Genomic DNA, 21325 nt, shown 5'->3' on the forward strand with positions numbered 1-21325 from the left:
AGTTCCTCCATCGGTCCTTGCAATCATCCCCAAATTGGCTCTAATACTTATGAAATTATCAAATTTGAGTAATTGGAATTAAAATAGTGGATTCTAGTATGTGTTATTCTGCAGTATTGGAAGGTTTCTTTTTATATGCATTGTATTTTAATAACACGCGAGATCATCATGTAATATTGCCAACCCCATAGCACACTGCCATTTCTCACTGAGGTTTCTAAAATAAAATGATTTCTCTTTGATTTACTGAGTGAAAATTTTATTCATGGTTTAGTCATCTTAACCTTCGTGTTGTGTTCGGGTCACAACTTAAAACACTCAAATATTGCGTTTTACATCTGATTGCCTTAAGGCAGGGGTGTCAAACTCAATTCCTGGAGGGCTGAAGCACTGCACAGTTTAGTTCCAACCCTGCTCCAACACACTTACCTGTAGGTTTCAAACAAGCCTGAAGGACTCAATTAGTTTGATCAGGTGTGTTTGATTAGGGTTGGAACTAAACTGTGCAGAGCTGCGGCCCTTTTGGAACTGAGTTTGACACCTGTGCCTTAAGGCGTTTTACCATCCTCCACACTATGCACTTGAACATAGAAAAGTGATAACCTCCTTCATCGAGTTGACAGGTTTGGTCAACTTTGTTACTGTACACCTGTGATGTTCCTGGTCAAAAGTGACCACCATGGCAAATCAATGAGTATCAGACTGTGGATATCCAGACTGTAGACAGAAAACATCCCCAGACACGCTTCCCCAACTCACACATTTCAGACTGAGTGATGTCTTTTGCAGGTACACATCTCTTTTACATGCTTTTGCCAATCTTCCAGCATGATCTTAAAAGAAAACTTAACCATTTTATGTTTAGTGGCTTATTAGTTCTAGTTTCTTTCTTTGGGCCAATCTCTATTCAGCCAGTGAGGAGCACTTTTAGCTTTATATCAATTATTTTATTGGATTAGATGATTAGCATCTTACTCAAAAGTGATAAATATTAAGCTTCCGTCACACTAGAGTTTGTGTGTGCGGTAATCGGTCGTACGATGCTGCAAAAAGGGGCGGGATTAAACAAATTACTAGACATGTATAAAACCCAGTGACTGCTCCATGTTTCAAATTTCTGTCCAGAGTTTTGATCCTCGATTGGTCTCGTGCAGTCAAGTGACGTAATGTTGCAGGTCAGAGTTCACCAAGCTTGAACTTTGCACCGCAGCAAACTGAGAAACTTAATGCATGACCCTGCGTTTCCGGTCTGACGCATTTGCGTGCGTATGAATGTAAGTCTATGCGGAGAAAAGTCAAGTGTGAGCTGTAGATCAGTGTAAGTGTTTTTTGACTTAGTTACTGCTGTATGAATAATTTATTTCATGTTATTAGTCATTATTTCATGATTTATGTTTTGTCCCAAAATGACAAATCTGTACACTTAATAATTTTGAACCATAAAGGAAACTTAAAACTATCATTTAAATTTTTGTTTGGTCTAACTTGCAGTGAAATGGAGGGAAAAAAGAGATTGGTATATGAAACGTCAGATACATAAAGCATGTTACTGTGTAGCCGCAAACTCAAGATTAGATGTATCTACATTTAACTTATTAAGACTTTAAACTTTGAAAGAAATTAACTAATTTAAAACTGAGTTATTGACTTGAGCTGGACTTCTTTCTTTCTTTTTACAGATACTGAAATGACGTGTGGAATTTCTGACTTCCATCTCTGTTGTGGTAACATGGTCTAACAGGGTTGAGCTTATTCTCTTAATGAGTTATATGTGGGATTTGAGAAAAAAACAAAACAAATCAGAGTCTCATCTCCCTTTCCCTTTAGGAGCCAGTTGCGCCCCGCCATAGGGCATTTGCTATTTACATGGCGGACTTTGTAAGTGGAACAACTGAACACTTCACTAGAGAGAAAACTAGTTAAACAGAGGATCTACAGCGCCAGAATGAGAGATGAGCCTTTTCATTGTTTACTTTCGCTTTCACTCTCAAGGATAGGGAAACGTGTTGTACGCGCAGACATTAGCCTGTCAATAATTCATTTTGTTTGTTAAGCACAAAGTGCTGTGTTTCAAAACCATTTCTAAATTCTAATTTCCAGCAAACAAATAAATGAACAATAATAACGAAGTTATATCCAAATAAACATGCTGTGCCCCATATGGTCTAAAACCTGACAGGTGGACAAATCTAAGCTTGTTTTTAATAAAACACATATAAATATGCATATAATAAATAATACTGCTAATAATAATAATAACATTATACAAAAGCAAATTGTTATGAATAAACTGAAAAAGCCCTGCGAGTTGAAGGCATGAAAGTAAAGTTTTTATATTTTTGTAAGCTAGAAAATGATACTTTTTGTAATATTTTAATCCTTTATATTTATATCCTATTTATCCTTATTATATCCTATATATATCCTTAAAATTTTAATTATTTTTCATATGTAAAGATATTTGAAATCTCGATGGAACATGTGGTCATGTTTGGCAGCAATGTTGGGATCTAAGCTTGCCAAAAGTGGCATTAAATTTAGCATGATATTCTTACTATTGAGAGCTAAAAGAGCCTGTTACTAACATTTGTAAAGCATAATGCTAATGTCGAGTTCATGGTTATTTATTATTTTAGCTCTGATTTTTGTCAATGACATGATTTTGTAAAATTGCTGACAAAAGTCTGAAATCCAAACCAAACTGGTGCTCGTTTACATGAGGGACAATCACATAGTGTGTGTGTGTGTGTGTGTGTGTGTTCTCCTTTCAACAATCCAACCCGCTCTTTAAGATCTCAAAACTCAGAGCTTCTGGTAGTACCTAGAATAGCAAAGTCGAGTAAAGGAGGTCGAGCCTTCTCATCTATGGCTCCTAAACTCTGGAATAGTCTTCCTGATAATGTTCGAGGCTCAGACACACTCTCGCAATTTAAAACTAGATTAAAGACTTATCTTTTTAGTTAACTGAACTGACAGTTTCAATTTACAATAAACTTCTATGTGAAACTGCTTTGACACAATCTGCATTGTAAAAGCGCTATACAAATAAAGGTAAATTGAATTGAAAGTTAGTCATGGAGTGTGAACTTGACCTTGCCTGCATTTAATCAAATGCAGCAGTGAGTTTGTGAGACATTTTGGAACTAAAATAACTTTATCATTCCAATATATGTGTAATTTTTAAATTATGAACGTTTCTGTGATGGCAAAGGTTTACACTATAATGTATAAGTTGAAAGACAGTGCTGGTCTGTCCAGTAAAGAACCAGCATTCAAACATGCCCCACATAGAAATATAAAAATATCTGGATCTCTTCTAGTTAAATTGTGAATTATTTTTCTTTATTTTTCCTATTGCATGCTTTTAAAATTAAATGTTGTTCCTCTGATACTGAGTGACACATTTATTCTTGATCCATTCATTCATCTTGATCGAATTAATTTTCATTTTCTTGACGGCTTAGTCCCTTAATTAATCTGGGGTCTCCACAGCAGAATGAACCGCCAACATATCCAGCACGTTTTTTACGCAGCGGATGCCCTTCCAGCCGCAACCCATCTTTGAGAAACATCCAAACTCAATTACACACACACTTATACACTACGGACAATTTATCCTACCCAATTCACCTGTACCACATGTCTTTGGACTGTTGGGGAAACTGGAGTACCCGGACTAAACCCAAGCGAATGCAGGGAGAACATGCAAACTCAACACAGAAACGCCAACTGAGCCGAGGCTTGATCCAGCAACCTTCTTGCTGTGAGGTGACAACAGTACCTACTGCACCACTTCGTCGCCTATCTTAATCGAATATTTAACAATTTTGTCTGCCGCCTCGTTACCTTGAATTCCCCCATGTAATTATACCCACGTAACAACAACACACACAAAAGATTCCTAACAGTTTACACTGTTATTCATGTTATTCAATCATTTTAGTTTAAACAACTTTAAACCCATTGTTGCCATTGAGTCAGAACATATTACTTTATTAGTTTGTTCATTCATTTTCTTTTCGACTTAGTCTCTTTATTAATCTGGGGTCACTACAGCGAAATGAACCGCCAATTTATCCAGAATATGTTTTTTTTGCAGCTGCTGCCCTTCCAGCTGCTTCTATCTCTGGGAAATATCAATACACACTCATACACTATGGCCAATTTAGCTTATCCAATTGAAAACTCCACACTGAAATGCCAGCTGACCCAGCCGAGGCTCAAACCAGCGAGCTTCTTGCTGAGAGGCGAATGTTCTACTCACTGCATCACCCCTACTTAATTAGTTATAATTTCATAAAGCAACTCTTCTTGTGTCTTGTTTGTCTCTCACCAGTCCTCGTTATCCTCAATGACTAGAGACTGGTGTGATGTACAGGTGTGGCTCGTTAACCCTCAAAGCACTGGCCTGTAAATATGAATCAGTCAAGGCTATGCACAACAGTGTTGAAGGCAACAGAAACATGGTTTCTCTCTGTGCCATTCTTGCCTGTTAGTTCGTAAAAATTAAGAAGGCAGATGCCAACACAATGTTATGTAGCTATGTGATTGATGTGTTTCTTTCTTAATTGTTTTGTAGCCCATATCATGAATGTGTGCGAGATTAGCGGGGTAAAAGTGTCCTAATCAGTTTTCTTGTGTTATGTTTTCTAGTAGTGCTTTTGAGCTGCAGTCAGCGGATATCTGCAGGTGCTGTGAATTACATTTTGCCTTTGGATAGAGAATGTTTCTTAGTTTTCTTATCATACGAGTTACTCGTTTGATTTTTACTGTAATGTACTTGATACTTTTGCTCGTTTTATACTTTAAAATGACAGTTTGAGGATTTTACATTTATTTTATGAAGTGATTTATTCACTGCACATTTGCATTAAATGATTTTCCCAAAAGAAGATGCACATGATGCACGTGCTGATTTAAACTAGACGTGTGTTTAGTGTCCTGACCACACAGAATAGATGAGTTAAAAGTCTCAGCTTTATACTTATTCAAAGCTTGAAAATCAATCCCAAGGGACTGTTTAAAATGATTTTTTTTTTTCTTTTAAGAAACTGTAAATACATGCATGGATTCTGACCTTCATCTTCGTTGTGGTAAGATGTGGTCAATCTATTATGGCTCCAACTTGTAGGCTGTATACTGCCTTATGTATTTTATTTATTTTTTTAAGATGCTGGAGTGATCCTTGTGAAGTCTGTAAAGCTAGGACCACAAAAACTTAAAGGTTGTGGACCTGCAACGCCACCAGACGAAATGTATGCTATGTGTTTTAAACTTCCTCCAGCTGCTAAATGGTAAGGATACACCCCCAACGCCCCTCCTTAAGAACCTGGATTATAGAAATTAAAGCTGCATCCCAAATTGCATACTTATGCACTATTCTACGCCATTTTGTAGTATAAATAGTGTAAGTAGTGTGTTCACACTGAAAATTCTAAAAATAATAAGTGCACTTTAATTAGCCGGATGATGCACTCATTCAGCCGTTAAAATGTAGTGTGTAATGATGGACACTTCACGCACTCAACGACCGCAGTTTAGCTAATGTAGCGGAAGGGGCGGAGCTATCGGACACACATGTTGAATAACTTTATTTATTTTGGATGGTGAAAGCAAAATTCTCCTACGAGAGTGATTATAGCGCCTCCCAATGGTGAATGCAGTTACACTCACGGCAGGTATTATTTGATAATTCGGTCGTTTATTTCACTGATTTGGCAACCGTCAAACGTCATCAGGGAAACGGTTTGAATTTCCGCTTAGTAAAAAAACATTTGTGTGCCATTTGGGACGACATACATATACTATCCTGTTGAGTGTGTAAGTGCATAAGTACATAGTGCATGAGTGTATAGTGTGCCATTTGGGACGCAGCTTAAGTCTTATTTTTCTTGCATTGTTGTCACACAGGTGTAATGGATTAGCGGAGTGTGTGGTAAACAAGAAAAAACTTTTAGAGAACGATCCATGTTTTAACCCCTACAAATACTACATCACGACCTACACTTGCATCCCAGCAAGTATAGCTGTTTTTTTTCTGTCTTCCAGTTCTTTATTTTCTTTTTGCAAACTTGTAACCATCCTCAATGTCTTCCAGAAACAAGTGTGACTTGTGAAGGCAAACAGAGTGGCTTGAAGTGTGGTGAGCTGTATTTCAAGTGATCTTATTGCTTCAATATCAGGTCAAACTTTCATTTAAAAATGCACTTATTTTATTTCCCCTCTGTAGAATATGGTAGGATTAAGATAATTGCTGCAAACTATGGACGTACAGATGACAGAACCTGCTTGCAAAGACGTCCATTCAGGCGACATCTAAACACAGACTGCTATTCACCCAAATCGTTGGCTCTTGTGACAAAACGGTATTGAGCAAATGGATTTAGTTATATTTCGGGTTCACTTGTGGTTTTTATTAACAAGGGACCTCTTCAGATTCTGAAAGTAATGTTGAAGTAACACTTGAGGTGCACTTTTCATTAGTTTGAGTGATGTGCAGGGTTTGACCTGTTACTTGACAAATGTGGGTAAATTTGTCTTTTCAACCCTTTCAAGGGTTGAGAACGTTATTTTGATTAATATGAATTAGGACATGGCCTCTGCATTAACTGTTCGCTAATGGGTCAGTTTAGAAGCGTTCACATACTAAAATCGTATCTTTGACATTGTTTTAATCTTGTTTGTAGATGTGAAGGCACCCGTCTGTGTTCTGTATCCGCCTCCAATGATGTTTTCTCTGATCCGTGTTCTGGTACACGCAAGTACCTGTGGATCTCTTACTACTGTTCATGTAAGTTATTTTAAAGGACTGTCAAGTGGCACTTTCGGTTTTAGTCTTTTATTTGCTGTTGATCTGTCTACATGTTTTCTTGCAGAACGATGGCTGATCTTATGGATTTGGACCAATTTCCTACATCTCATCATTGGCTGTCAACCAAATACAGAATTCCACTAATTTCCATAACATTAGCACTGTGGTGTGCAGTCTCTTTTCACACACTTATTGTCATGGACCTTGTGTTCTACATTCAATAAATTCTTAAAAGAAATGAGGCTTTTGTTTACTAAATTTCCTACTTTCTGAACTTAGGGTTTCTGGTTAATGGATTAAATATTTTAATTATCATAGAATTATAACAGCCAGTAGTTTGGTTTTATCACAGCTCTGCTAGTGAGACTACTTGAGTTTAAACGCATCAAATGAAAGGCAAACAAGCATATTTAAAGGTGTCCGATACTAGAGAGCATTTGATTTATCAAGATTTGGTGAGAAACTGAAGTATGACGGGGCATGGAAAAACTGTTAATCTATTAGGGTGGAAGTAACAAAGCAACAATGTGTTTAAGTTACAGTATTTAACTGTATGAACTGAATTTTACTGTAGGACACTTATGCACTGTTGCTGTAATTTAAAATTGCATTGTGAACATTACTGAATATTTTACAGTACATGTATACATTACTGTAAAAACAAAGATAAATAATTCTAAAAATACAATATTATTTGCTGTAATGCTGCAGTCACACTAGAGCAGGGGTCTGTTTTTCGTTGGTGGATTAGTCAATTAGCTGGATTTGGATGTTGATGATTTGACACGATCCAGGATAGTTTCGTTTTTCAAAACTCATTTAAGAGTTGTCATAGCAACAGTTCTGGTAGCTCAAACCTGGTCGGGAGCAGGTTCATTTCATATAAACAGGATTAGATTGGGTCGTTTCAAGCAAAGATAATACTGATGATACAAATGATAATGTTTTCTTACAGTAGTTATATACACTTGGCAAGTTAGTAAATATATATTTTTAACTATATATACAAAGTAAAAAAAAAAAAAACATAAATAAAACTTATGCAATCTGCACTGTAAAATAAAGTACAAAGACTGGTGGTTCAAGAAGAACAAACGCATACATACACAATATTCAAATTTGTTTTTAATGATAATAATTTATGCATTCATGCACGTGTTTTGACCGCTAATATACCAGTGATTTAAATCAATTGATGCTTCGCAAAAGTTGCAGACACCTTTACCGATAAAAAAAAAAAAAAATGCTTTTTTGATGCAAAATTTATTTTATACAATTATTCCTAACATCGATTAAAAAAAATTTTTAGTAGGCCTAGGCTACTATAATAAAGAAAATCTCTAAATGTAGAACTAAATACACTGATATGCATTGAAATACATGATGAATGCTCTTGACACATGAAAGTGTAAAGCTTGCAGCTTATGTGGAAAGTAATTTGTGCATCATATTTAACCAACCGTTTATTGCTAATTTTATGTCATTTTGCTCACATGGAAAATTGAATATCAATTAGATGATGTCATTACGCAGCTGTGCCGTCAGCCAATCATTGCATTCTTGATCATGATTTCGTGAATCGATAGATCTGTCCTTCAGAACACACGCAGCGTTCTCATCTGTTCATCCAGACATTTTAATCTGATTTGCGAACTTGTTTGAAGAACCAAATTAGCCAGAGATCAGTTATCAAGATGAACAGATCCAGGATCTGCCAAATCTTCTTAGATCATTTAAGAGAGGTACGAAGAATGGACCCCAGGACCCAGTTTTTCAAAAGTAATCCACTGGGATTTTGCATAAGGGATTGGATTAAATCTTGAAAATGGGTTTTTCAAAAGAAAAAACGGATTACCTTATCAGATTAGATCACGTAATCCAATCTTGGTTTTGATCTGGATCAAACCTTTACTTTGGGTTTTTCAGACCTTTTTTGTAGCATCTGGATCACTTTGATCTAAAAAACCTGGATTAAACTGATCCCATCAGAAGGGTGGATTTAGCGTGGATTTCATGCCCAAAATGTAACGAAAACTTAAAAAATGTATTAAATAATACTATTTTTGGATCATGCAGTATCTTACGAGATATACTATTTATTCATAAGGTTTTAACTTTATTTGTTCATCTGTCAGGCTTTAGTGAGTATAGGCTTTAATGAATTTAGGCTTTCAGTATAGGCCTACAGCAAAGTAGAAATAGCTTGACCTCATAAAATAATCCCCCAAACAGCTGTCAAAATTGACCAAAAACAATTAATTTTATTCTGTCAATAATTTATATATATATATATATATATATATATATATATATTTAGTGATGCATGCAATGATTACAGAATAACAAATTGCAAAGAAAAAAAAATTGCAAAGAATGGCAATTGCTGATTTTTGATATCACTATCAACAATTGCAAAAACAGACTGAAAGAGCAGAAGTACAGCTTCGTCTGGCAGAGAAACAACTGGCTCTGACCAAAATGCAGCAAACAAAGGCCAATGACTTGAGATTCGCCTCCTAAAGGCTTTGCTCAGACAAGCTGGTCTCTCCACATCAGATGAGGAAGTCTGAAACTATTGTGGAGTTTTTGACATCGTCTTTTTTTTTAAATTTACATCTATATTTGAAACTTATTATAAATATCCTCAATGTACAGTGTTGTAGGTCTCAGATGACCAACGCACGCCTCCCACCAGTGCCGATATACAGCAATATCGCACTGCTACTCGTGTGATATTGCTCATATATAAATATATATATATATATATATATATATATATATATATATATATATATATATATATATATATATATATATATATATATATATAAGAAAAAGGCGTTGAAATATATTACGTAGATTTGCCATGTTACTGATGCAAGGTGCTTCTGTCCCTGTTAACTTATTTATTAATATAGGATTGTTATAATTGTTAATAATTATATAACTTATAATTTATACAGGATCTGAAAAACATGGTTGTATTGTTTACAATTAACAAAATAAATACGTAAATGTAATGGGTTTCTTGTGATAAATGAGATTATATGCACACAAATGCACAATGAGAAGGTTAAATATCTGCGTTGAATAATGAACAAGTCAGAAAAACATACGAGATTTAAGCAGGTTACTTGTGGATGAAAAATGTTATACAAACAATAAAGACAACAACAAATTCATGTGAACTTTTAAAAACTAAATATATTCTTTTAAATAAAGATTTATTAAACCTGCAATTTCTTTAAAGTTGTTGCGCTTCCAACGTCATGTTGTCACATGATAAAGTAAACATGGCGGATGTGGTACGATCCTATTCATACTCAACCAGATTAGGCTGTTGAGTGCCTACTCTTTTAGTCCTCGTTAAGTAAGTACTTTTTGAAATTGAGTACCTACTCTTGAGTATGCGGTTTCGAACGCAGCCAAACGTGTGACTGCAGCTTCATACATTTTCAGATTGTCCTCGTTATCCTCCAGGACTGGAGGCCGGTGCGGTGCACAGGTGTCATTCATTAGCACCGGTCTATAAATATGCATCAGGAAAGTTTAACCACACAGGTGATGGAGACAGCCCAACAATGGACTATCTTCGTGTTTGTCTTGCCTGTAAGAGGTTTAATTAAGTTGATAATGAATTGATTATCAATGTTTTAGTGTTTGACTGATATGAGAAAATTTCACATTTGACTTAATTTCTCTAACAAGTATAAGGTGGGATTAGCCATGCAACTGGTTTCTCTTCTGAGTTCTTTTCTGTGTTTGTTTTCTAGTGGTGCTTATGAACTGTGGTCTGCTGATGGCCTTTCCATCACCATATGATCGTAAGTGTTCCGGAAATTGCTAGCAAGTTAACATTAATTTGATCTAATGTATTAACTTCTCTTGTTTGTCACAAATGTAGGCTAAAATTTTTATCTATGAGACTTTAAACACCTGCTACTTATTTATTTTTGCCTCATTTTAATGTGATTAACTTTAATGGTCTCACTCAAACTGGATTGTCAGAATGTGGCGTTTTATTTTTTCCTCTTCCCAGACACTGTAATTACATGTCTGGATTCAGACCTTCATCTCCGTTGTGGTAAGATCTAGTCATGTTATATTAAAGTTGATCAATGTAATACTGCGGTTTTAAAATGAGATTTTTTTTTGTTCTTTTAAGATTATGGTGTTATCTTCGTAAAGTCATCAAGATTTGGTTGGCGGAGCACCCGCACTTGTGGGCCTGCAAGGTCTCGTTTTGAAGTAGATCCTGATAGGTGTTATCCAGAAATTTCTCTAGTACCTGAATGGTTGGTTCTTCTGTTATGATTCCAGATTATTGGCTTATTTATGCTTAGTTTTTTTTTTTTTTTTTAATTTTATTTTTATTTGGAAGTGAGTTGTATTTATTCCTGAACAGGTGTAATGGACGAGCGGAGTGTATGATCAACAAGGAAAGGATTGCAAGACCACATCATTGTTTTCACACTCATTACATCACCACCCATTTTTGTGTCCCAGCAAGTATGGATGGTTTGTCTTTTCCAATGAATTTTCCTTATCTTTGCAAACCTGTAACCTTCCTCTGTTGTTTTCCAGAGACTATTAAGGTTTGTGAACGTGACCGTGAAATCTTAAGATGTGGTGAGCTAGATTTTCAATATTTTGTTATCTCTGTATTAGGACCCTAATAAAATAAAATAATAAAATTAAATAATAAAATAAATTAAATAAAATTAATAAGGAATGCATTCATTCATCTCCATAGAACATGGTAGGATTAAGATACTTGCTGCAAATTATGGACGTACAGACGATACCACCTGCTTGAGAAGACGACCATACTGGCGGCCCCTGAACACAAACTGCTACTCACCCAACACACTTGATCTTGTGTCAAAAAGGTATGGATTGAGCAAACTACTCACTCCTTTTCAACTGGGTGTTTTCCCCAGTTAAAGCAAGGAAAGTGCAAATCTGCAAAGGTACTTGGGTTTATGTTCCTGTAGCCCTTTAATAGTGTCAAATTCAGTTCCTGGAGGGCTGTAACTAGGCACAGTTTTGGTCCTGCCCTGCTTTAAAATACTTTCCTGTAGGTTTCAAACAAGCCAAACAGACTCCGATTGATCAGGTTTTTAATAGAGGTTCAAGCTAAACTACAGAGCTGTGGCTCTCCAGGATCTGGATTTTAGACCCGTGCCTCAACAAAACCATTTTAAAAAGAGCTTTTACTTGTAAATTGGTCTCTGGTAATGTATTGTCACCTTTGAATAAGGTTCTATCTGTGTTCTGGATGATTTTGAGATTAAGCTTTTTTTTTTGCTTTCCATATAGCAAACTTTTTTTTTTTTTTTTTTTTTTTCCCTCCCTTTAAGTCTTAATGCAAGTAAACTATTAAGTGGTCAAATTTGAGTTAGCGCAATGTCAGAACCTTATAATTCTAAGGTGACTGTAGTGATGTCCAAGGATTGTAACTTGACAAATTAAGTGAACGCTATATCAATGTTAACCTTGCTTCCACCCTCTCACAGATGTGAAGGGAGAAAACACTGCTCAGTGTTTGCCTCCAACGATGTCTTCTCTGATCCCTGTGTCGGCACACGCAAGTACCTCGAGATTACCTACACTTGTCGATGTAAGTAATTGTAAAGTGTCTTTTTTTTTTTTTTTTTTTTTTTTTTTTTTTTTTCTCACCCTTTAATTTGCTTTTTTTCATTTCTTTGCAGCACATCATCATGACTGATCTTGATAGCGTCTCAACTTCTGTCTGTATCAAGAATGCATGAAGCCACCGTTGTAAAGACTAATCATGTTTGTTACAAATGGCTACAATTTTTATTGTTGTAGGCTAACATGATATGTATTTGCTCTTACTGTGGTTGTTCCTATTGTCCCTGTGTTTTGAGTTTTGCTTCCAATAAATCTTAATTAAATGGTGTTGGTCCTCTTAAAGCCTGTTGACAATTACCTGTTTACCCACAATTCTGAAGTCAATGAATTTGTTTATATACATGTACTGTACCTTTGCACTAACAAATTAATTGTTTCTTCATAACATTAATTATCTGCCAAAATATGGGTTTAAGTCCGCAAATAATTTTATAAAACACACTTTTGTATTCTATAGAATTGTCATAACTAATATTCGTGCAAAAGATTTCTTGATTTTTTTTGGTATATCACTCCAGTTGGTTACATTGTTTTCCAGTAATATTTTAGGATTGATGTCTGTTATTTATTTAAAATATTTATTGTATAATAATTTTAATATTAATTTAAAATTTCTTTTATTTATTGAAAAATAAATATAACTATTTAAGGGGGGTGGGGTATATGGGGTGATTTCCTCCAGGGTGTCATTTAATCTAGTACCACCACTGCACTTCCTCATTGATGTTGACAACATGCACGCACACAACTTCAACATACAGTAATGACATTGTAATATTTACCTTCTTCAAAAGAAGCTGCATTAAATAAAATGGCTCAAAAAGATATTAATAAATTATATTATTAGTGTCTGTATATATTATCAGTATAATGATATTAGCGTCTGTATACACACACATATATACGTTGTGCGTGTATAGTTATGCCTTTTAAGTTTTTCTTTGTTTTATTAATTCATTAATTTTAGACATAGCATATACTGTATGCTGTGCAATAAATGTATGTGATAAATAAATGAAAAGTTTTATTTATATATATATATATATATATATATATATATATATGTGTGTGTGTGTGTATATATATATATATATATGAAAAATGTTTTAAAACTAAATATTGATTTCTATTTGGTTTGCACATGTACTTGCTGAATTATTTCAAGGAATAAAATGCAATGTTGTAAGAATAATTAATTAAATGAATTAAAATCACATTATTTAATTTACCAGAAACTAAAATTTTACATTACACTAATTTAAATAATTTTTTGTGTGCCACCCTAAAGTTTGGTGTGGCCTCTTCTGGCCACCCCTAGGAACATTTTTTGGGGGTGCCACTGCCATCATCAACACTCACAGCACTGGCCTATAAATATGAATCAGCAAATGCGACACTCCACTGGTGAAAATAGCAAAACCATGGGTTTTCTTTGTATTGTTGGTGCCTGTAAGTGAGTTTTAATGTGTAGCTCTACAAAAGAGATGAGAAAAGTTCGTTTTTGAAATACATTTTAAGCAATAATGTGAATGTGTGTGAGATTAGCAGTGCACCAGTCTCCTTATCAGTTCTGTTTTGTTTTCTAGTAGTACTACTGAACTGTGGCCTGCTGATGTCTAACTAAAATAACATCAAAACATGACCTCTCTGGACAGAAAATTAAAATATGGACCAATCGCTCACTTTTCAAAATGTCTAATACCTTGTATAATTTTGCCTCTTTTCGCAGCGCTGTACCATAGATATATACACTAGATATCGCATACGGCTCCTGAGTAAGCATCAATAGTGCCGCTATTTTTGTTGTTCTCCCAGGACAGAAGTCATTCAGCAAGCACTAGTCAAGACTAAAGCCAATGTGAAGATGTGGGAATTTAGCGCTGTGTACGGATGTAGTAACTAGCAAACAAGACAGAACATATTTTGTGCTTTTGTGCTCAAGTTATTGATGATAATATAGTCGCTTACTGCACTGATCATAAGGCAAAGCAGCACCAACTTACTGCCTTATGCTATTTTTGTTGAATAATATCAGCCAAAAATTAATAAGACAACAAGATGCTGCGCTGCCAGAAACTTGTATTATTATCGGCTAACTGAATCGTTCATAACGGCATTCTTTCACAAACTAATCGCTCCCTATTAAGCTGTGGTCACACCAGAGTTTGAGTTTGTGAAATTCTGTCGTACGGCTCTGCGAAAGGGGGTGGGATTAAACAAGATGATTAGACATTTAAAAAGCAAGCGATTGCTACATATTTTACATTTCTGTCAAGAGATGTCATGTTTTGATCTTCTATTGGTCTCACGCAGTCTAGTGATGCGTTTTCGCAGGTCACCAAGCTTGAACGTTGCGCTGCAACAACCTGCGAAACTTGACACATGACCCTGCGTCTCTGGACTGACGCATTCGTGTGCGTAAGAATGGAAGTCTATGGGAGGAAAAGCCCACTGTTAACGCATCTTTAGAATGAGAAGTGAAAGCAGGAGAGGGGGTGTTTTTCAGGACATGGATCAGATCAAATTTAACAGGGAGAGTGGATAATACATTTCCATGCACACAAACACACACTCATTGTCAGCAATGCCCATGCGATCACTCATCCATCGATGTAAAAAAAAAAAGTCAAATTATTAAATACATAATTAATAAAAATTATATATTTTAAAATATATTTATGAACTCACGATCATGAATATATGTATTTATGTTCATATATCTCTGGCTGGATAGTCATCTACTGCACCTTGGTCCCTTATTTATTTTAAAGGAGCGCTACCGTGTACTAAGACGGCGGCTCTATTGACGCGTTCCTTCCAATAGACAACAATAACGTAGGCGATCTCTACTTTAATACATATGGCCGTACTACAGATTTCGCTTGCTCAAACTTGAGTGTGACCGTGGCATGAGTCGGAGCAGATTAATACATCATCAGTCCTCATTAACCTCTAGAACTGGAGACTGGTGTGGTGCACAGGTGTTGCTCATTAACACTTAGAGCATTGGCCTATAAATATGAACCAGTAAAGCTTAAACACACAGTTGGTGAAGACAGCAGAATCATGGGTTCTTTAGGTGTTGTTAGTGCATGTATGTTTTCTTATTAAATTTATAGGTATATGTACAGTGGTTGTTAATGTGTAGCAGTGCAACCATTATGATAAGGGTTTAATTTTAAATCAAATGTAACAAGTATGATGTGAGTAACAATACAGGGGTGAGCTCTTTCTGTTTTTGTCTTCTAGTAGTGCTTCTGAGCTGTGGCTTGCTGATATCTGTTTCTGCTATTCCAGCCATCCAGGGTTCGGAATTAGATTGTAAGTGTTCTAGAGTTTGCTAACAAGTTGATATAAATTGATGTTATGCACTTGCCTTTGGGTTTAAGTCACAGACTTGAAACCACTTGTTTTTTTATTAACTTATAGTGATATTTGACTTGTTGGTCTCTTGCTCAAATTGACTTGCTGAAACTAGAATGCATTTTTTTTTTTTTATTATTATTTAATATCAAGATAAAAATGTCCAACATGTTGTGCATGCCTTAATATGAGCTGGGAAGTTTGGTGACCGCAGTGACATTTCCGAGCTCCCTATTCAGGAGCAGACGAATCAACCTGTATTTATACCAAACCTATTCAGAGCCTTCAATAACTTATCTATTTATCGTTCCAGACACTGAAACAACATGTTTGGATTCTGACCTTAGTCTCAGTTGTGGTAAGATGCAGTCATAACTTAAAGCTGATGTATAATTTTTTTTTTTTTTTTTTTTTTTTTTAAAGATTTTATTTTATTTTGTTTTCTTTTTATAAAGATGATGGTGTGATCTTTGTAAAGTCAGCAAGATTTGGTTGGCGAAGCACCCGCCTTTGTGGCCCTGGAAGGCCACATTTTGAAACCGATCCTGCTAGGTGTTTAAGAGAGATTCCTATTATACCTAAATGGTAAGAATTTTTTTTTTTTTTTTTTTTTTTTTTTTTCCCTTCACTTATTACTCCAGATTAAGGCATTAAGTAGTCTTCCTCTGGAAGATTTCAGTTACTGATGTTTACTTTAATCCTCAAACAGGTGTAATGGTCAGGCGACATGTATGATAAACAAGGAAAAAATTGGAAGACCACATCGTTGTTTTTTCACTCATTACACCACCACCTACATTTGTATTCCAGCAAGTATGGATGGTTTGTCTCTTTCAGTTAATTTCTTTTCTGCAAACCTGTAACCTTTTTACTAATGTCTTCCAGAAACAATTGAGATTTGTGAAGATGAACGCGGGCTCTTAAGATGTGGTGAGCTGCATTTCCAATACTCTGCTTGTCCATGTATAAGGATGCCTTCATCTGTGTAATCGAATATCTCCATAGGTAATGGTAGGATTAAGGTGATTGCTGCGAACTATGGACGTACAGATGGTACTACCTGCTTGAGAAGACCACCATTCAGAAGGCGTCTGAACACCAACTGTTATTCACAAAACACACTGGATCTTGTGTCTCAAAGGTACAGATTGAGCAGTTCTCAAATTCTATGGCAGGCAATTGTCCATTACTTAACTAGTTTCATGTTAATGATCTGTAGCACTATATAAAATTACATTTTTGGTTTTGAAAGCACTATTTGAGTGTCTAGTGATGTCCAGAGTCTGACTAACACTTGACAAATGTGGGTGGATGTTGTTCATTTGTTAAACTCTTTCATTCTCACGTAGATGTGATGGGAGAAGACGCTGCTCCTTAACTGCAACCAATGATGTCTTCTCTGATCCGTGTGCTGGCACACGCAAGTACCTGAAGATTACCTACTACTGTCAATGTAAGTTATTGTACTGGACAGTCTTCTACTTTACCTCTTTTCATTCGTTAAACTCTAGATTTACTGGTTTTCTTTCTTGCAGCATGATTGTTATGGATTTATTTGTGAGCATCTCCTTCACCAGTGGTGTTATCAAGACTAACCGTGCTTGTTACAATTCTACAATGTTTATTGTCGTTGACCACATCAGTTTTGCAGTTTTTTTTTCTTTTTTTTTTTTTTCCCCTTTCTGTGGCTGTACAAATGGCTATCTGTGTGACTTGCTAATAGACAATGGTTTAACTTTTGTAGGATTGACACTATTGTATGGCATATAGGTGAAATCATCATTGTGTGGTTGTCTTAATAATTGCTGGTGTTGAAAGTTTGCTTTTTAAATAAATCTGTGTAAAATGAGAGTTGGATCTTCTTTGTTTCTAAAAGTTTGTATAGTTCAACCCTAAATGTGTTAAGTGCACTAAATCAACAATAGTTTAATAGGGCTTGTAGGTTATCTCCACTACAGGATACTAAAGCATAAGGCACCTGTTTTCTGTAAGGTATACTGAAATTTCCCAGACACAATCAATTAGAAGTGCTGGAATTTTTTTAATTGAGAATTTTTTTTTTACTAAATATTGACATGCCTGTAATTTAAAATAATTGAATTTTATTATTATTAGGGTCCTTGTTAGCCACTACCTAGAAGGTGTGTGTGTTTGATTAAAAAAAATAATTAATCACACTTCTAAAAAAAAAAAAAAATTATTTAAATATTTTATTTTTGTATTTAAGACTAACAATTAATTTGTCTTCGAGTGTAAAATTTAATGTAAACTCAAGACAAATACTATTTAAATTCAAAATATAATTCATTTTAAGAATTTTTGTTTACTTGTAACATAAATTTCTTCATGTAAATGACGTACCCACAATAAACCATCAAGATCCTGGCCTGACAGCTATATTTATTACAGAAATAAAAACACCGGCATGTTAAAGCCATTTGAATTTCAAAACATTCAATGACAATAAAGAAAACATTGATTTCCATATTGAATTCTAAGTGGACTGGAAAAAAAAATACCAAAATACAGATATTGCAAATACAGAAAATTATATTAATATAGTATTGAAAATGTGCATGCCCTTGAATTGGTTTACCCACTCCCATTCTATAAAAGCACAAAAGCCATATAAAGGAAATAACGAGAATTTTGCCAAATTAAAAAACTACTTTTTTTTTTCTCTTCATTATTAAAATAAAATTATAATCCACACTGGAAATGTGGGTGCCTGTGTTTTAAGGGGGCCTAGCAAATATGGCTTAATGCTGCAGCCAACTGGAGGACCACTGTCTTAAAGTTTAGCTTCAACTTCAATTAAACAGCTCTACCTTCCTGCAGATTTCAGTTGCTACCCATATCAAACACACCTGCCTGAATTTATCAAGTGGTGTTCAGGTCCTAATTAATTGGTTCAGGTGTGTTTGATATGGATAGCAACTGAAATCTGCAGGAAGGTAGAGCTCCAGGAACAGGATTGAACACCCCTGACCCATAGATATATACACTAGATGTTGCCTGGCCTATTGTTGTCTATTGGACGGAATGCATCAATAGCGCCTCCATCTTGCTACAGGGTAGTGCTCCTTTAAAATGAATGCGGGCCCAAGGTACAGTGAAGGACTGTGTCCATCCAAAGCCAGAGATATACACATATCTATGATCTGGAGTTTTCCTGGATGTTAGTATGTAATTTTTTTTTTTTTCTAATTACGAAAATTATAATTTTACATCACTTTTCTACATTGATGGATCAGTGACTGCACGGGCATTCCTGACAAAAAGCTTGTGTTTGTGTGTACAGAAATGTACTACTCACCCTCCCTGTTAAATTTGATCTAATCATGTCCTGAAACACAGCTCCTCTCCTGCTTTCACTTCTCATACTGACAGTGGGAGCGATTCCGTTGTGAATGAATCCCCCAAACGACTCTTCAACTAACGTTAGCCGACAATAATAAAAGTTTCTGGCAGCGCAGCATCTCGTTGTCATATTTCTTTTGCATTGTTTGCTGATTTTATTCAACAAAACGAGCATAAGTCGAGTGTTTAGTGCAAGTTGGAGCTGCTTTGCCATATGGTGAATGCAGTAAGTGACTATTATCATCAATAACGTTACCTGATAAGCACAAAAGTTCAGAACATACAAAAACAGAAAAAAACTTTATTACCTATGAAAGGTTCGGCCTTTCTGCTTTGTTTTCTTTGTTTGCTCGTTATTACACACGTAGACAGCGCCAAAGTCCCACATCTTCACGTAATAACACTGTCTTGACTAGTGCGGTTGAATGACATTTGTCCTGGGAGCACTGTACCAATGTGGCGGCGCTATTGACGCATGCTCAGGGCCCCTTAGCGATATCTAGTGTATATATATATCTATGCCCCTGACCTAGTAAGACCTTGATTAGCTTGTTCAGGTGTGTTTGATTAGGGTTGGAGCTAAAATCCCCAGACACTGGCCCTCCTGGAACAAGTGACCACTGCTTTAGTTGTACTAGAACAGGGGTGCCTTAACTTGGTCCTGGGGCTGGTGTCATACAGAGTTTAGTTACAACACACCTGATAGGAAAATTCTAGCATACCTAGAAATAACTTGACTGGCTCATTCGGGTGTGTCAAATTGGGGTTGAAGTCAAATCTGAGGAACACTGTCCCTCCAGGATCATGTTTCCACAGCCCTGCTTAAGAGTTTTAAGCCTTCTCTTCCATTTCAACCTTGAACACTACACAAATTGCAATACAAGCAATTGAGAAGAACACTCACTCACTCGCCATCCTTCAGCTTAGTCCCTGATTTATCAAGGGCCGCCACACTGAAACAAACTGCCAATTAGGCAAGCATATGTTTTATGCGGTGGATCCCCCCCTAGCCTTATCACTGGGAAACTCCCATACATTATTTCATTCACTACGGCTTATTAATTTTATCCAATCAACTATAACACATGTCTTTGAACTGTAAGGTAAACCAGAGGAAACCCACACAAACACGGGGAGAACATGCAAACTCCACACAGAAAGGCCTCCTGGCCTAGCCGGGGCTCAAACCAGTGACCTTCCTATCTAAAAATCTCTACATATTTATTATTCATTCATTTTCTCTGTCCCTTTGTTCATCAGGGGTCACCACAGCGGAATGAACCGCCAACGTATCCAGCATATGTTTTACGCAGTGGATGCCCTTCCAGCTGCAACCCAACACGGGAAACACCCATACACTTGCATTCACACTCAACTCACCTCTAGTGCATGACTTTGGACTGTGGGGGAATCCGGAGCATCAGAAGGAAACCCACACGAACACGAGGAGAACATGCAAACTCCACACACAAATGCCAACTGACCCAACCGGGGCTCGAACCAGTGATCTCCTTACTGTAAGGCGATCCTGCTATCCATTGCGCCACCATGCTGCCCTACATATTAAATATTACTGAACTAAAATATATAATAATTGCCTATTGACCTGAAGGGTGGCCTCCACAGAATAGAATGATATTGAAAATGTCATTGACGTACTCATTAATATGCTCGGTAATGTTTACCAAATATTCCTGCGAGTACCTGTAAGAGGAAGCTGCCATCTTTCCAATTAAAGGGATAGTTCACCCAAAATGCATGAATAAAAATAAATTGTTATTCTTCTGACTCTGAGTGAAAGATTTATTCTTGGTTCTTTTACTTTTAGCTGTTCTTTTGCTTTATTTTGTCTTCCTCCTCAATACCTTAAATGTATATAGATATGGGATTATTCTATTCATATTCTATATTGACCAGATTTGTGTTAAAATACTCATTTATTTTAGTTTCAGTGACTTTAAACTCATAGGTCCTGTCATTGAGTCAATACACATTAATACATTATGAGTTCTAACTAACTTCATTAACTTCATTCACCTTATTCTCCGCCGACGAGCGGACGCTGCCATTTGAATCTTTTTGTCTCGCCACTTCCGGTCACATTCACTTCTATTTATTTTTTGACATTAAAAACTG

General features: G+C 35.9%; 3 protein-coding genes across 4 annotated transcripts; all 3 read left to right on the forward strand.

Moving 5' to 3' along the window:
• The first annotated feature begins 4324 nt into the window (after nucleotides 1–4324).
• Nucleotides 4325–7049, forward strand: LOC564755 (L-rhamnose-binding lectin CSL3). Of its 2 annotated transcripts, none has more exons than XM_009304487.3 (9): nucleotides 4325–4491; nucleotides 4654–4689; nucleotides 5049–5093; nucleotides 5171–5294; nucleotides 5911–6020; nucleotides 6098–6142; nucleotides 6230–6365; nucleotides 6687–6790; nucleotides 6876–7049. In XM_009304487.3, coding segments are annotated over exons 1-9 (723 nt in total). In that variant the 5' UTR covers nucleotides 4325–4370; the 3' UTR covers nucleotides 6878–7049. The 2 variants fall into 2 exon arrangements, with proteins under 2 accessions (XP_009302762.3, XP_068079644.1); XM_068223543.2 differs by having other exon boundaries at nucleotides 4335–4491; nucleotides 4657–4689.
• A 3319-nt stretch (nucleotides 7050–10368) lies between these two features.
• Nucleotides 10369–12729, forward strand: zgc:171776. The gene is given in 9 exon segments (NM_001109720.1): nucleotides 10369–10420; nucleotides 10585–10635; nucleotides 10851–10895; nucleotides 10977–11106; nucleotides 11217–11320; nucleotides 11396–11440; nucleotides 11565–11700; nucleotides 12328–12431; nucleotides 12523–12729. Coding segments are annotated over 9 exon segments (660 nt in total). The 5' UTR covers nucleotides 10369–10392; the 3' UTR covers nucleotides 12540–12729.
• A 2779-nt stretch (nucleotides 12730–15508) lies between these two features.
• Nucleotides 15509–17680, forward strand: si:ch1073-75o15.3. Its single transcript, NM_001328196.1, has 9 exons — nucleotides 15509–15560; nucleotides 15716–15787; nucleotides 16143–16187; nucleotides 16285–16414; nucleotides 16539–16642; nucleotides 16715–16759; nucleotides 16835–16970; nucleotides 17179–17282; nucleotides 17365–17680. The coding sequence occupies exons 1-9, from the start codon at nucleotides 15533–15535 to the stop codon at nucleotides 17367–17369; spliced, it is 669 nt and encodes a 222-aa protein (NP_001315125.1). The 5' UTR covers nucleotides 15509–15532; the 3' UTR covers nucleotides 17370–17680.
• Nucleotides 17681–21325: the final 3645 nt, after the last annotated feature.

The sequence above is a fragment of the Danio rerio genome, chromosome 9, assembly GCF_049306965.1.
Source record: "Danio rerio strain Tuebingen ecotype United States chromosome 9, GRCz12tu, whole genome shotgun sequence".
Lineage (NCBI taxonomy): Eukaryota > Metazoa > Chordata > Actinopteri > Cypriniformes > Danionidae > Danio > Danio rerio.

What these genes read in the sequence shown, in the direction of transcription:
- LOC564755 (XM_009304487.3), top strand. Translation starts at nt 4,371, where the DNA reads ATGTACAGGTGTGGCTCGTTAACCCTCAAAGCACTGGCCTGTAAATAT. An exon ending in TCTCTGTGCCATTCTTGCCT is followed by an intron (nt 4,492 to 4,653) that starts GTTAGTTCGTAA and finishes TATGTTTTCTAG; the next exon opens with TAGTGCTTTTGAGCTGCAGT. An exon ending in CTACACTTGCATCCCAGCAA is followed by an intron (nt 6,021 to 6,097) that starts GTATAGCTGTTT and finishes AATGTCTTCCAG; the next exon opens with AAACAAGTGTGACTTGTGAA.
- si:ch1073-75o15.3 (NM_001328196.1), top strand. Translation starts at nt 15,533, where the DNA reads ATGGGTTCTTTAGGTGTTGTTAGTGCAT. An exon ending in CTACATTTGTATTCCAGCAA is followed by an intron (nt 16,643 to 16,714) that starts GTATGGATGGTT and finishes AATGTCTTCCAG; the next exon opens with AAACAATTGAGATTTGTGAA. An exon ending in ACGCGGGCTCTTAAGATGTG is followed by an intron (nt 16,760 to 16,834) that starts GTGAGCTGCATT and finishes ATATCTCCATAG; the next exon opens with GTAATGGTAGGATTAAGGTG.